At 40.1% G+C, this 15,709-nt stretch overlaps 1 protein-coding gene across 2 annotated transcripts in view; it reads right to left on the bottom strand.

Moving 5' to 3' along the window:
- aplp1 (amyloid beta (A4) precursor-like protein 1) overlaps window positions 1-15,709 on the bottom strand; it is a 152,001-nt gene that overhangs the window by 76,189 nt on the left and 60,103 nt on the right. For both annotated transcript variants that reach the window (XM_042107504.1, XM_042107505.1), the window contains exons 4-5: window positions 4,260-4,372; window positions 1,361-1,536 (exon numbers count right to left, since the gene is read on the bottom strand). In XM_042107504.1, the coding sequence (XP_041963438.1) occupies window positions 1,361-1,536; window positions 4,260-4,372 (289 nt within the window). The remainder of the gene's footprint in view (window positions 1-1,360; window positions 1,537-4,259; window positions 4,373-15,709) is intronic.

Below are 15,709 nucleotides of genomic sequence, written 5' to 3'. Positions count from 1 at the left end.
CTATTTTTATTCTGCTAGGAATTGCATGCAGCTGTCCTCCTGTCTCACTAATGATGCATCAGCGTAGACCGCCCTCTGACGTTCGCACAGCTTAGATTGTTCAAAAGGGTGTTAATTACTGTCAACTGAAAGTCCGCTCGCTCACACCGACCGAAACTCACAGTTTCAAGTAGCCTCCTCCCTCAGCTGTTCCCAAACGCCCAGAGTCCAATTCTAACAATTGGAGAGGATTTGGCCAGTAGTAGCCTATGTGTTCTTGCTTTCTCTCTCCCAACTCACTGCAGTTGTTGTCTCACAGCAGTTTTGGCCACAATCTTACATACGGTTCCTTTAACTTCACATAATCTCCCACTTCATCCAAGGGGGACAGTTAATTTCCAATGATCTGAGAGGCAAAACATTGCAAACTAGAAAAAGCACAGTACAATACAGTACAGCACAGCACGCCCCCACATGAGCGAACACACACAGAATCATAAACTCACAAAGTAGCACACACACACACACACACACACACACACACACACACGAACATGTGCACACACACACTCACTAACGAATATACATACACACAGAAGCAAATACACACACACATACACACACACTCACTTACATGAGTTGCAAGAGTAGGGGATGAAGTAGGAGATTGAGACGAATTGACAAGCATGATTTATTTTTGCGGAGAGAATGTGCAGGACTGGGTGGCGGCCATATTTTGTACCACTATGCGGTACATCTGACTTACTTGACTTGCCTTTAAACTACTATGTGGAGCATAGGCAGCTGACAATTTGCATCCCTCCTTTTTTCCATTTCATCTTCCTGGGGGTTTCACCTCAGTGCTTGCCTGGTGAGATGTTTGCTGGATCCTTGCGTAGAATGTGTCCGATCCAGTTCCATTTCCTTTTTACATCTCCATCTTTGGTGGCAGTTGGTTTGTGCACTCCCATAGCTCTTCATTATTGATTTTGTTTGACCACAATAATTCCAGTATTTCCCTTAGGCATCCACTAATGAAACTTTATTTTTTTCTGTCTAGCATCATTGTTGTTTTCCATGTCTCTGCACCGTACAGAAGCATTGATTTAACGTTTGCTTTTCCTATGCATACTTTTACATCTTGCTCCACCCCTTTATCTTGTAATCTGATTTTGGCATTGCTGTTGCTACTGATTTTCATAACTTTAAGTCTTTTCTATGTTTATTCTCAATCCTAACTTTGCGGCTGTTGTCAAGCATTGTTAATTTGTTCTGCATTTCTTCTCTTGTAAGAGATATGTGGTACATCTAGTTATTAATAAACATCATCACCTCAAAATGTCAGTGACAAGGTTTCAAACAAGACATAAAGATCACTCACCTATGGCTGGTTTGGGTCAGGCTCATGCGTTTAAACACACCATCCACATTTCCTCGCTCTTGTCCATTGATTCCTGCTCTGCCTGGGCAGCAAACAAATTCCACCCCCCTGAAATTATTGCCGCATGGTATCAGCATCCCATAACTATGAAGCTCCAAACTATCTTCTGTGCATGTCTGAGAAAAGAAAAAGACCATGAAATATTTAGCCATATCTGCTAAAGCAGAAATCAGACAGATTACAACATGCTGCATGACTTAAGCAGCAAGTGGGACTCTACAGTAGAGTGGTATCTATGCTTAAACATAACTCTTTACTCTTCTACCAGAAAATAGTTGTTTTTTCCTGCGAAGTGGGCATGTCACTTTACCGTTCAGAGGGGAGAAGGCTTAAAGGAAAATTCCGGTATTTAGCACTTTGAGTCCCTTTTCTGGTTAGTTTTGGATGAACTAGAGTGGTGGACACCGAAATTTTGACGATTGGTCCCGTCTCGACTTTTCTGACTCACTTTGAATCGCCTTTGACTACTCAGTGGCTGCCAACAGGCATGCTCAAACATGTCCTAAAACAACCCTTAACGTTCGTTTTCAAAACTGTGCAACTCACCGAGTGGTTAGTCAATAGTGAAAGTAACTGCATATAACTGTCTTGTCATTGACACCATGGTGAAGTTAGTTTCACAGATAGATAGATAGATAGATACTTTATTGATCCCCAGGGGAAATTTAAGACTTTGCCAATGAGTTCAAATAATAGGAGTACAAATGTGTGAAGGCTATGCTAGGTTTTAGTAAAGCATGGTTTAGTGGGATAACTATTCCATACATGTACGGTCTCGCAAGCAGCGGGGGAATTTGAGAGACCGGGAAGGGGTGTATACTGTAGGTGAATTATGTTGGCAAGATAAGCAGGGGCCTGACCATGTAGAGCCTTAGTTATGGTGAGAATTTTGCAACAGTCAATACGGGAGGAAATGAACTACTGGTCGAGAGTTAAGAGTAGTCGTTGTTGTGTTGTTCATGGATATTTTGTGGTTATCAACATTTTAATTCCATTAGTTTGACTAGATTGACCCTCCATGTTCATATCTGAACACCCTCCAACAGAGTATTTCACAATCACACACAATCATTGTGTTTTAAATTGACATTCATTCATCTTTGAGTGCAGGGGTGGAACAACAGAGTTGCGATGGTGTTCAGACACGAGTTTTTTGTACCTTAAAATAATGTTTCCAAAACCGTTTAAGTGGTTAATCAACTCGTAACAGGATGAACGGAACTTCTGCATTCGCTTCGCGGCCCTCTATCGGCTATAACCGCACTATGTAAGTTTGCCAGATCGGGTAGCGGTTCTGTAGTTTCGATGGAATGAGACATAAGAAACTACAAATTTGACTTGCATCTGATGTCGCAATACATCGTACTTTCATAAAATCATGCGACATATTCTACCTTGTCTGACATCGTTATTTGCAAAGCCAGTGCTGGATAAACATTAGCATGCATGCGACAGAGGAAAAGTTATTTGGTGTTGCTTTAAGACATAACAGAAACATTTTCTTTCATAGATTATAAGTTGGTTGTGTATTGCAGTGTTTGAACTACAGAACAACCACTAAACAATTCTTCTAGAAGCAGGTGTTATAAGGTTGTTGTTTGAGCCAAAGTTGTGTTGTACCATCAGACCCGGCGGCAGACACAAATTCACAGACGGGCATTACACCTTTCCAGGGGGGGCATGGGAACTTAAAATGATCACAGTAGTTTAAGCTTGTTACACTTGACAAAACATTCTAAAATGAAAATGTAGATGAAATTGTTGTAAAATCTAAACCCAGAAACTACTAGGCCTACTTCTACTTACTACGATAGGAGACATAGCCTACCTGCGAGCCGATAAGCCATATTTATCATTGGATGACAGGTGCAGAAGTGAAGTAGACTGCGCCACTAAAACCTCCTCTCCATAAATGTGATAGCTGGGCTTACCTAATGTTCTTGATTGATAAGCTACGGAATAATACAGATTTTTACAAGTTTTATTTGCTACTTGCTATACTGACAAACTTATAATAGGCCTACATTTAATTATTGTTCAAAATCAATCCATGGGATTGGGGAAGTGGGGTTGGTTGGTGCAGCCAAACTTGTCCAGGGCGGGCACAGATGACTTCCAGGAAGGGCCCGGCCCCCCAAAGCCCCCCCATGACGCCAGGACTGTGTACCATGGTGGTTTAGCCAAGCAGCTAACTTTTGAGAAACGGACCCCAGAATGTCTCTCGGATGAAAACTGGTTAGAAAAGCAAAAATGTCAAATGATGCAAGTGCAGCGATATCCACTAGTGCCCCGTCAGATAACAACAATAATGAAGATAAAAAAAAAACTACAGCAGTGAAGATGGACGACGGAAGGGAAGGACTAGGCTAGTTGGAAATTCCCCTGGATAGCCTATGACTTCACAAAAAACAAAGTATTTTGTAATATAATGTCTGCACTACAGCTAAACACATGAGTGTCTTATTCTTCTTTTCGAGCTGGGCTAAAGAATCACTTGAACGATTTCGATCACATGAAAAGTCCAATTTACATTGCATTGCTGTGAGCATTATGGCAGTTAGTGCAGGTGTTAAGGACTCTCTGTTGGTAAACAAAGGCAGATAGGTGATGCCAGAATCTCTTTGCTGGCTATTCTATCTTCTCTCCGATATCTTTCCTGTCAGGGATTGAGCAAGGAGTTTGGTGTAAATCAAAAGGGCAAGGCAGGAGGTCCTCTATTGATCAAGCCCACTAATAATCAAAACATTTAGAATAAATATGAATATTCTGTGGAAAATGTTTTAAATAGTCATAAAGAATATTTATGACTTTAGCACTGTGTACTATGCATACAGCTCACCTCCTTAGCAACATTGTGCCAGTGCATGTAGCTCTTGCACATGTCTATCTGCTCTTGGTGCAGAAAGCGGCAGCGGTCAGGAACAAGTAGTGCCTCACTCACATATCCACCCCCTGTTGTGGAGAAAGGGTAGTGAAAGGAGGTAACAGGTGTTAAGTCAGAGAGAGAGCAAACAGGAGCAATACTTTTCCCCCCTAAACAATAACACCAATGACTATGATTTCCCTTGACGTTCTTTCAAGAATTGTATCCCTTTTTATCTTTTGTAGCACAACCAACATATCACTTCTTTTCTGGGCGTTTTCAGACTGCAGACTGTTTTTTTTTGTCTGTCTAATGCAATCTTTTGGAAGTGAGTGTTCACATTAGCCGTAGATTGCAGCTAAAATCTGACACAAATCATGTGGACTATAAACTACCCTGACATGACGCACATGCGTTGCACATATAATTCTCAATTCCCCAAGATGGAGAAAGCAGTAGTCACCACATTCTTTACAAACACGTTTTCTGCAAACACAGTCACATGTTAAAATACATTAAAGGGAAATTTTTCAACCTGTCTTATACAGTCTTTATCCTCAGAAGATGGCAGCAACTTGAAGAACAGCAATGTAATATGTTGGCTGTTTCTCAAAGTCAAGGAAGGAAGCATTGTTCCAATGTCAAGCATTCTTCAATTCTTCAAATTCTACGAAGGATGAAGTTCTTCGTTTCACAGAATTGTCAAGAATGCCTGTGTGTACACTCACAAGTGAAATTTCATTCATTCTTATTGACTTTAAGCTATCCTTACCTTTTTTTTTTTTTAAGTATATTTTTGGGCTTTTTATGCCTTTAATGTGACAGGACAGTAGAGAATGACAGGAAGCGAGTGGGAGAGAGAGTCGGGGTGGGATCCGTAAAGGACCACGGGGCGGGAATCGAACCCGGGTCGCCAGCATACAGTGCAGGTGCCCCAGCCAGTTGCGCCACAGCTGGGGCCAGCTATCCTTATCTTTATATTTATGTGAGTTGTCCTGTATATGAAATGCTAATAAAACTGTCTTGCCTTGCCTTGCCTATACTTTTGTGTCCACAGTAATATGACTGGAAGTGAGCACCAATGGAATGCCATTTTTAAATATTGGGGTAGTCAATTTTTTGGCTGAACTGGCTGAAGGTAACTCTCAAATCCTAACCCCTCGGTCCAAACTGAAGTTTCAGTCAATAACTTAATAACTGGTACTGGCTCTGAGACTGGTTACGTTGTGTGAGATGTTATGGGTGAGTGTTTTGAAGGTGTATAACTGTACATTGTATTTCAAATTCAAAGAAGCTTTATTAGCATAACTGTTTGGGTACAGAATTGCCAAAGCCAGTGATAGAGATAACACAGTAGAATCACAAAAATAATAGATAGATAAATAGACATACAGCAATGTAAACATGTGAACACAGAATAAGTGTGTGTGTGTGTGTGTGTGTGTGTGTGTGTGTATAGGCATGCTAGTGTATATGTAACGGAGGCAGACTGAGCTAGCGTGCTAGTTGCCCGTGTAAATCCTCAAAGCCCTAAACGTAAGAACGCTTCTAACCACTGAGTTGGAAGCCTAGGCTTTTAGCTCAGTGGTTAGAGCGTTCGTCTCCCATGCCGGTGTGTGTGTCAAGGTGGCGGGTTCGAGGCCTGTGAGCGGCAAACGAACCGACCTTGTGACATATATATGCACAAGTTTTTAGGATCAGATAGGGATTCATTTTACTTTGGTTTGTAATAGAGGTCTGCACTCCCGCGGTAGACCCGCGGGTCCCGACGCAAAAGAGTGCGGCGCGGGACAACTTTTGAAAGCTCTTTGCGGGAGCGGGCGGGATGAGAGGTGCGTTTGCGGGTGTGGGACAAACCGATGATTCACTGCACTCCCGCAAATTAAATATGTGCGTAAAATTAAATATGGAAATGATTAAAGTACTGTTCATAACTAGTGGGATGTTCATAGTTCAGCTGGATGTTCTGTTAGGCAGCAATAAAAAATGGAGTTTAAGTATAATGGATGCCAGCCAGCTAGCTTAGCTGTGCTTGTGGAACGTTGGTAAACCTCACTCCCCGACGCCTCAAGAGTGCTGCTGGCATGCGAGCCAGTAGCCTGGGCTATTGGCTCAATTGTTAGCGCGCTCGCCTCCCGATCCGGGGTGCTGCTGTTCGCGGGTACGAGTCCGGGCGTGTGCAGGGCTGAATTGCGCAGGTTACATAAGCATAACTGACGGATAGCAGGCCTATAGCCTATATTGTCGTTTACGTGGGTTCAATTTGTTCCTGCTGCTCATTGTCAAAACTCAAAAATGTGTGTGTGCTCCTTTCGTGAGACAGAAAGAAAAACTGAATAGGCTATCCCTCCTGCATGCGGGCTTTAGCGGGCGGGAGCGGGACATCATGTTACACATGTGGGCGGGAGCGGGACTAAAAATGACACATTAATGCGGGAGCGGGACAGAATATTGCGGGAGCGGGTGGGAAATCAGTCCCGCGCAGACCTTTAGTTTGTAATTTGGTTTGTCCAATGCTCTATAATCTTCTTTTGCTTGATACATTATTTTGTTGACTCTAATTGATGTTTAGGAAGCAGAGCTGGACTGAGCTTGATGTTTATTTGTTGTCCCTCTTTGTGTAGTCTTGCATACTGAGTGGACCCCAAACCTCGCTTCCATATAGCGCAATAGGTAGGATTGTGCTGTGAAATATTTTGCACCAGATTGTAATTGGTAGGGCTGCACGATATATCTAAAATCTATCGTTATTGCAATATCAACGCTTGCGATGGACATACCACAAAGATACTTAATTTTCGATACATTTCGATACATTTTCTGTGCCGTGCGCATTCCATACAGTCTATGGTGTATTCACATTCTGAATGTCAGCATATTTTACCAAACCGATGCGGTCATTCTGGCCTACACTTGGGTGAAGAGGAATTGGTGACTAAAAGGAAAAGCACGTCTGTATATATGGGAATATTTTGGTTTTATGAAGGATGACGTGTTACAAACACAGCGCCAAATGCGTCCTTCTCCACCGTGTTAAAATAAACAATTTCTTTTGTTATCGTTATATCAGAAGATATGTCTTTCACTGTAAGGCTTGTATTTCATGATTTGCATTTAGCAAAAGCCCCAGACAGCAGCAGAGAGGTAATCTCTGGATTCGTTATTTGTAAAAGTTGTTTAGCCTACTTCTTAGCCTGGACTGTGCGATTGCAGCCCAATTACTTTCACTTTCGTAGTCGGCATGCCGGTAACCTAATAACGTGGGATGCTTAAGTAGCTTTTTTGCTAGGCCCATCGAAGGCTGGCAATGTGGAATATTCCGCTGGTTGGTGCACAAGTGTTCAGATTGGCTGTCTATCCGTCTTTTACGAGGATTTTCTTGGAGCAGATCTTCCACACAACTTTGATAGCCTAGTCCAGTGGTTCTCAAATGGGGGTACGCATACCCCTGGGGGTACGTGAAGGTAGTTTAAGAGATTTTAAAATATACATATATTCAAAAAGTAGAATCCATGCAAAAATACTTTAAAAACCTTTTTTTCCAAATGTTTGTATTTTGTATGTGTTTATCAGTTCCAAAGTTGAATAAATTAGACACTGATGGCACAGTGCTCTGTTTTAAGTATTTTTTTCTCAACTAAAAATGTTTTGCGCTGGTTAGGGGGTACATGGCTGAAAAAATATTTCACAGGGGGTACATCACTGAAAAAAGGTTGAGAACCACTGGCCTAGTCAGTAGGTCTCTTAGCTGTCCACTTTCATCAGGCCATATATATTATACATTTATTTCTGTAATTATACATTTAACCCCCCACCACCACCACCACCCTACAGTCTATGCTAGCAGCAAGCAGAATGGAGAAAAACATTAAATATACTGCTCAAAAAAATTAAGGGAACACTTCAATCATACATGGATCGGTACTCTGACACTGTTTGGTTCTGAGCACAAGTAAAACTTTTGAGGCGAGTGTTTTATTTTGCAAGAACTGTCAGACATTCTGTGAATATAGTTTGAGAATGGAGAAAAGGGTGCAGGTTTCAAAAAATGTGTTTTAACAATTGTGGAAAACCTAAGTGTTCCCTTAATTTTTTTGAGCAGTACATTTAAATATTGCAAGTTATATTGTTATCGCAGTACTCAATAATGTTATCGCATATCGCATGTTTTCCTAATATCGTGCAGCCCTAGTAATTGGAATGTTTATTTTGTGAAATTTTCTTTTTATAGAACAGAATGCCCTTCGGGCTTTTTTTTTTAAGTGCGTTCACTGCCATGCTGAAACTTCCTGTAATGTGTTATGTGTGCAGCTAATGTGGGTGAGTTTAGTGCCTGTATACATTTTTCTCAGCTGATGCAGTAATTACTAGACGACTAGTGCGTGTACTGCATTGTGTGCTCTAGGGCTTACATTTGTTTTCTGGCGACCCCCCCAAAAACATGGGCCAAGTCTTGCAACACCCTTCTCTGTAACCAGCGGAGTTTGGTTTCGAAATGTTGTGAGATGGGCATTAGAAGCAAAGGCAGAAAATGTATTTTCTCATAGGTAGGCTATGTCAACACCAAAGGCATTAAATACCTAGAAAAATGTCTTTAATCCAGGCTGCAAATCATTTCGCGATCCCTCCAATATTTTTGGCGACCCCCAGTTTAAGAACCTCTGCTCTAGGGTGGTGCTGCCTAGGCTGAACCTGCATCTGTGTTCCTGACACCTGGGCTGTTTTTTGGAAGATCATAACTTTGGTCTTTGTTGGATTTACTGCAAGGGCCCAGGACTGGCAGTACTGCTCCAGCTGATCGGGGAGCTGTTGTGAGGGCAACATAAAAACCAAGTCATCGGCAAAAAGCAGGGATTTGACCTTCATTTCTTGGAGTCCGAGTCCAGGGGCTGTAGACTGTTCCAACTGCATTGCTAACTCATTGATATAAATATTGAATGATTTTGGACTCAGACTACAGCCCTGCCTCACTCCTCTTTTTTGAGTGAAGAAATCAGTCTGTTTTTCTCCCATTTTTATACTGAATTTAGAATTTGAGTACATTGATTTAATTAAATCAAAGGTTTTACCCTCTACACCACTTTGCAAAAGTTGGTAGTATAATCCACCATGCCAAATAGAGTTAAATGTTTTTTTTTTTAAATCTACAAAACAAGCACATGGGTCATTCCATGTGGAAACAGCCAATATCATGTACATGGTACCTCTCAGATTTTGCTGAAAAGCTGTGAAAATATGCCTAATGTTACCAAACAAAGGAATCTGAAGTTTCAGGTCAATATCTCTACCCGTGGCTTCCATTTGAATTTTGGGTGCCACGGCCCTAATTGACACATAACGTCTGTTCTAATCATACCTGTCAACATTTAGCTTTCCAAAAACGGGAGATTTTTTTTCGGGGAGGGGGGGTCAGTGTTTATACCGGATCTGTGTTTGCATATTTAATACGTTTCATACACGTGTTTCAACACTGCATTTCGGTCGTTGCTTTTACCTTACCATTACCTTACGCATGCCAGTTATGTATCCACCAGCTGCCTGCCTGCAGCCTACTTCCAAAACTCCAAAGCTGCTTGCTGTCAGATTTGGTTCAGTTTTGGTAACAGTTTATGTGATGTGTTAATCAATTAAATTCCCAACAATTTCACAACAGCTAGTTCTGGAGTAGGCCATTCATCTAGCCCGCTTGCTTACGTCGAGACTCAGGCTGCGCAGTTGGCATCCGCCTCCTTATTTGGGTTTTGGGTTGCCAGGTTTTAGCCTATGACAAAACGGTTGAAATTGAAACTAAGTGATCGTGTATGTGTAGGGTGTATTTCATACACAATCTGGCAACCTGAATGCATCAATGATTTTAAAATGAAGTTTGATGGCCATGCAAATTACGGGAGTTTTCCGGGAGAAATAACAAAACGGGAGGATGCTGGGAGATGACCTTGAAATACGGGAGAAACCCGGGAAAAAACGGGAGTGTTGACTGGTATGGTTCTAATAGTGGTGTGGTAATTCATTGTAGCCTGTAATTAGGGCTGGGCGATATGGATCAAAAGTCATATCCTGATATATTTAAGTTGAATATCGATATACGATATAGATCTCGATATTTTTTCCGCAAAGTTAGAGCTGTAAAATGAAATGTTCAGTCAAATAGTAGTTTTATTGAAAACTCACTACTCAAATAACAATACAATGTAAACATAAAACTGGAGTGCCTGTATTTAAATCAAAGCTCCGTAAGGTGCACATTTAAATAAAAAAATATCTTAAATAAAAAAAAGCCTATAAAATAAAATAGGCCAATCTTTTTCTGAAATAAATATATTTATATGAGAAAAATAGTGTGCAGTTTCACAGCAGTGCAGAGAGCTCCGGTCAGCAGCTTGCGTGGAGCAAGGATCATGGCGCAAATTTGAACTATATCGATATATGCGATATGATCTAATTCTATATCGCATTTTAAAATATATCGATATATCGCCCAGCCCTACCTGTACTACACACAATTCTGGAGGCAGAATCAATATTCCTTAGTTTGGGTGAGAGGTGGGTCACCAAAGTCCTATAAAAAGTTGACGGCATGTGTGATTTTTCACTTTTTGGGTGGCCCTAGCACCACAATTAATGATCATACTTATTCTAAACAGGATTATTTGTTATATGTGGGAACCTTGCTCTTGCCCAAATTAATTTGAAGGGTATGGTACCACTGGTGGGGGTTTTATGGGGGTCCAAAAACCCTCTCCGGCAGAGGTGACTCTTGGAACCCCATATTTGGACCCAAATGCGGGCACTTGATGATCCTAATGGGATTTATACCAGATAAAGATACATACTTGTTCTTTCTTTTAATGAAATAAAACTTTTGACTATGAAGCTCCTTGTATTCTTCATAATGCACCATTTTGGACATTGTTTCCAGAAGTCTGGAATGTAGATCAGGGAGAATGTAGTGATGATAAAGCATGAAAATAGTGGAAATAACTTTCCAGTAGTATTATGCTCAGTGATGGCAAACAATTAAATACTGAGACTGTCACGGATTACCCCTTATCCCCCATGAAAGAGACCCGCCATCAAACTTTTAAATAACTAAATAACAAGAATGTTACATAGTGTAAGAACACTACAAATAAAAGGGAGTTTTCCTTGCCCCTGTCACTCTCCAAATAAAATTTAATTGAAAATTCAATTGAATAGGGTCTTTAACTTAAACGTAATCGCTCTCAGGAACGCCCTCTGTTCGCTGGTTGGTTCGGAGACAAGTTGCCAAAGTAAACGAAGTGAACGAGAGCTATTCCAGACGGAGTACTGTAGGGAAATGTAAATGAGTGGAAGTACGTGGACAGGTGGAGTCAGGCTAACTATATACACAAACATTAAACTTTGAAAGTGAAAACACACACTTATTCTGAAATAAATACCGTTGAAATTTTTACGACATTTTTACTACTATTATAGTCACAGAAATATCCCTCCTCAAAGTCATGTTGACAATACTTTCTATGATGCAAGTCAATGGGTGGATTATGGTCTATAGATAGATGGCTCTGTTCTGGACCTACCCATCCCTGACTTCCATACAAACATCCCATGGTCATTTTAGTTTGCTTCCTGGTTGGTTTAATGGTCAAAAATAATGATAAAACAATGTTTTGTGAGCACCCCCCCCCCCCCCGCTATTATATTTTCACAATGACTTTGAAACATTCCAGTCGCGTTAAAGAATGACATGTTTTTAAAATGACGATAACGTTGGTTCTACTTAATGGATGGGAAAACCAATTATCTTAGCATAATCCCTGAACCCTCCTTTTTCGATAGACACCAGTGGCATCTCTGGACAATATGGAAGTCTGTTTCCGCCACTTGAAAAAAAAAACTGCAAGATACATAATAGTTAGGGAAAGTTAGGCTTTTTTTTCCGCCAATCTGCAAAAATATTTCTTACCAATAGCTTTTTTTACTATGTGTTCCTATAGGTGTCTAGTAACACCTCCCAATTTATCCACGGCCAAATCCTCAGGGAAACACCTGGAGAGCCCATCTAGTTTGGGGTGCCCAGGGACTGGGCAAAAATTATGAAAACATTTGTTGGTAACACTTTATAATAACTACACACAATTCATCATTTGTTACTTATTAGTTAATGGTTTGTTCATCATTAGTAAATTCTTGTTCATACATAATTTATCATCAGTAAAGCATTTGTTCACACAATTATAAATGGTTTGTTCATAGTAAATAAGCCTATCCAAAAAATATGTTTGTAAGTACATGATTTATACTTAATAAGTAATGAAACAACCACTTATAATGAAATCATTTTCTTATTATAAACCAGTTGCAAACTATTACAAAATGCTTTGTTCATCATTTGTAAAGCATTGTTCCTATGGTAATTTTCATACATAAAGTATTTGTACACAGTTATAAATGGTTTGTTCATAGTAAATAAGCCTATATCTAAAATATGTTTATGAATTATTGTTAATACTTAATAAATGATGCAATATACACATGCACTAATGATTAGTTAAGGTGAGGATAAATATTTTATAAACCACTTCCTAATACTATAATTCATGATTAACTCAGGGGTAACAAGTGGTTAGTTAATGATATTTTGTGAGCTTATCTAAAGTGAGGACTTTCTATGCCTTGCAACACATTTTCAAATGAGTTGTAAAGATTACATTCACATTCATTCATTTAGCAGACAAGCGACGTACACATGTCAATTAAATTGAAGGCCATTGACATAACAGTGAAAGCCGGGAATCGAACCCCCAACTTTTCAGGCTACTGCATGCTAGTCCAGCTCCTTATCCACTACACTACCTTGGCCCAGATAAAACCCCTACAACTATGTTTTCTTCTACTACACACTGTTATAAAACATCTGTAAACTATTATTAAATGCTGTATTCTTCATTTGTAAAGCATTATTCCTACATTAATTCTCATCTGTAAATCATGTTTACACACAGTTAAAAATGGTTTGTTCATAGTAAACACGCATATCTATATATTTTTGAATTGACTGTTGTAATACCACTGGGCAGAGGTAGTGTAGTGGATAGGGAGCCGGGTTAACATGCAGTAACCCATAAAGTTGGGGGTTCAAACCCCAGCGTCCACCAATGTGGCCTTGCCCTTTAATTTCATTGACATGTGTAAGTCGCTTTGGGTGAAAGTGTCGGCTAAATGAATAAATGCAAGTGTAAACTTTATAACTCATTTGTAAATGTGTTGCAAGGCATAAAACATCCTAACTTTAGATGAGCTCACAAAATATCATTAACTAACCACTTGTAACTCCTGAGTTAATTATTAATTATAGTATTAGGAAATGGTTTATAAAATATGTATCCTCACCCTAACTAATCATTAGTGCATGTGTATGTAACAACTGTTAAATAATGGAAATATTACTTAATCAAAAACATATTATTGCATCATTTATTAAGTATTAACAATAATGTATAAACATATTTAAGATATAGGCTTATTTACTATGAACAAACTATTTATAACTATGTGAACAAATGCTTTACTGATGATAAATTAGAAATTACTAATGATGAACAAACCATTAACTAATAAGTAACAAAGCCTTAATAAATGATGAATTGTGTGTAGTTATTATAAAGTGTTACCCATTTTTTTTTACCAATATTAGCTTTTGAGATGTCTAACTAGGGGTTTGTTGCTGAATCTATCCCAGCCATTAGTTTTGAGTAAAAATGACTCCAAGACCGTAAAAAATCCATAACAAGTGGTTTTATTGAACAATTACAAAACAAAACTTCCTTAATCAGTTTAAAATTTAACAAACCTCATCCCTCAACTCCCCTGCACTCCCTCACTCCTGTTATCATCTGGCTGGTTGATGTTCTGGCAAGAATTAAGATGACAGTTCCAACAAGCAGAAATACACTTGACTCCTTGCTTTTTACAGCAGCACCTGAGAGTGTCACAGACGCCTGCACAGTTGCAGTTGACAAACAAAGGTAGTCTGGTACAATGGGATCTGGTGTGACTGGTGCATAATCATGTTCTCCTTGTTTCTATCCACACTCAAGGACATCTAGTGATAGATTTTGTAGCAGTAGCCAATCTCTGGTCTGGAGATATGCCCGCAGAGAGTGCTGTGCTGCAGCTCCTGTAGTTGGAGGTAGTTTCTAAGGCTTGATACTAGTTATGTTGTCCTCATGAGTCTTACATTTTGTTTTACATGTTGCTCACTGTCTACCCTCCACGTTGGACACTCTTTTTTCTCTCTCTCTCACACAGACACATTTATGCACATTGACTCTCTCACAAACACATTCACAACCACACACACATCTACAAACACATTCACAACCACACACACACACACACACACACACACACACACACACACCTATGCACATTGACTCTCACAAACACATTCACAACCACACACCCACAAACACATATGCACACACTAAATAAAGTTCACACCTTCACTAACACTGTCTCTCTCTGTCTCTCTCTCTCACACACACACACACACACACATACACACACACATACACACACATGCAAAATGTCCTTTCTCACAAACACCATGTTGAGACAAAACTATCTGTGATTATAGTACCAGTGTGTTACAGTACACGCAAAGTGTGTGTGAGTGTGTGTGTGTGAGAGAGAGAGTCCAATGCAGAGGGTGGACGGTGATCAACAAAATGTGAAACTCATGAGGACAAACTGAGTTAATATTTTTGTAAATATTTTATTATATCTTTTCATGGGACAACACTGAAAAAATTACACTTTGCTACAATGTAAAGTAGTGAGTGTACAGCTTGTTTAACAGTGTACATTTGCTGTCCCCTCAAAATAACTCAACACACAGCCATTAATGTCTAAACCGCTGGCAACAAAAGTGAGTACACCCCTAAGTGAAAATGTCCAAATTGTGCCCAAAGTGTTAATATTTTGTGTGGCCACCATTATTTTCCAGCAGTGCCTTAACCCTCTTGGCCATGTAATTCACCAGAGCTTCACAGGTTGCCACTGGAATCCTCTTCCACTCATCATGGAGCTGGTGGATGTTAGAGACCTTGCACTCCTCTACTTTCCATTTGAGGATGCCCCACAGATGCTCAATAGGGTTTAGGTCTGAAGACATGCTTGGCCAGTCCATCACCTTTACCCTCAGCAAGGCAGTGGTCGTCTTGGAAGTGTGTTTGGGGTCGTTATCATTTTGGAATACTGCCCTGTGGCCCAGTTTCCGAATGCTCTGCTTCACTATGTGATATGTGTATGTCACAGTACATGTTGGCATTCATGGTTCCTTCAATGAACTGTAGCTCCCCAGACCACATGGTTCCAGTTATCCATGTCCTTAAACGTCCCACATACTCGACGCACCCGACCAGTAGCGCGACAATGTGATG

The sequence above is a fragment of the Alosa sapidissima genome, chromosome 10 (assembly GCF_018492685.1).
Source record: "Alosa sapidissima isolate fAloSap1 chromosome 10, fAloSap1.pri, whole genome shotgun sequence".
NCBI lineage: Eukaryota > Metazoa > Chordata > Actinopteri > Clupeiformes > Clupeidae > Alosa > Alosa sapidissima.
The sequence above is the reverse complement of the archived record's forward strand: the minus strand, read 5'-3'. Positions and strand labels throughout refer to the sequence as shown.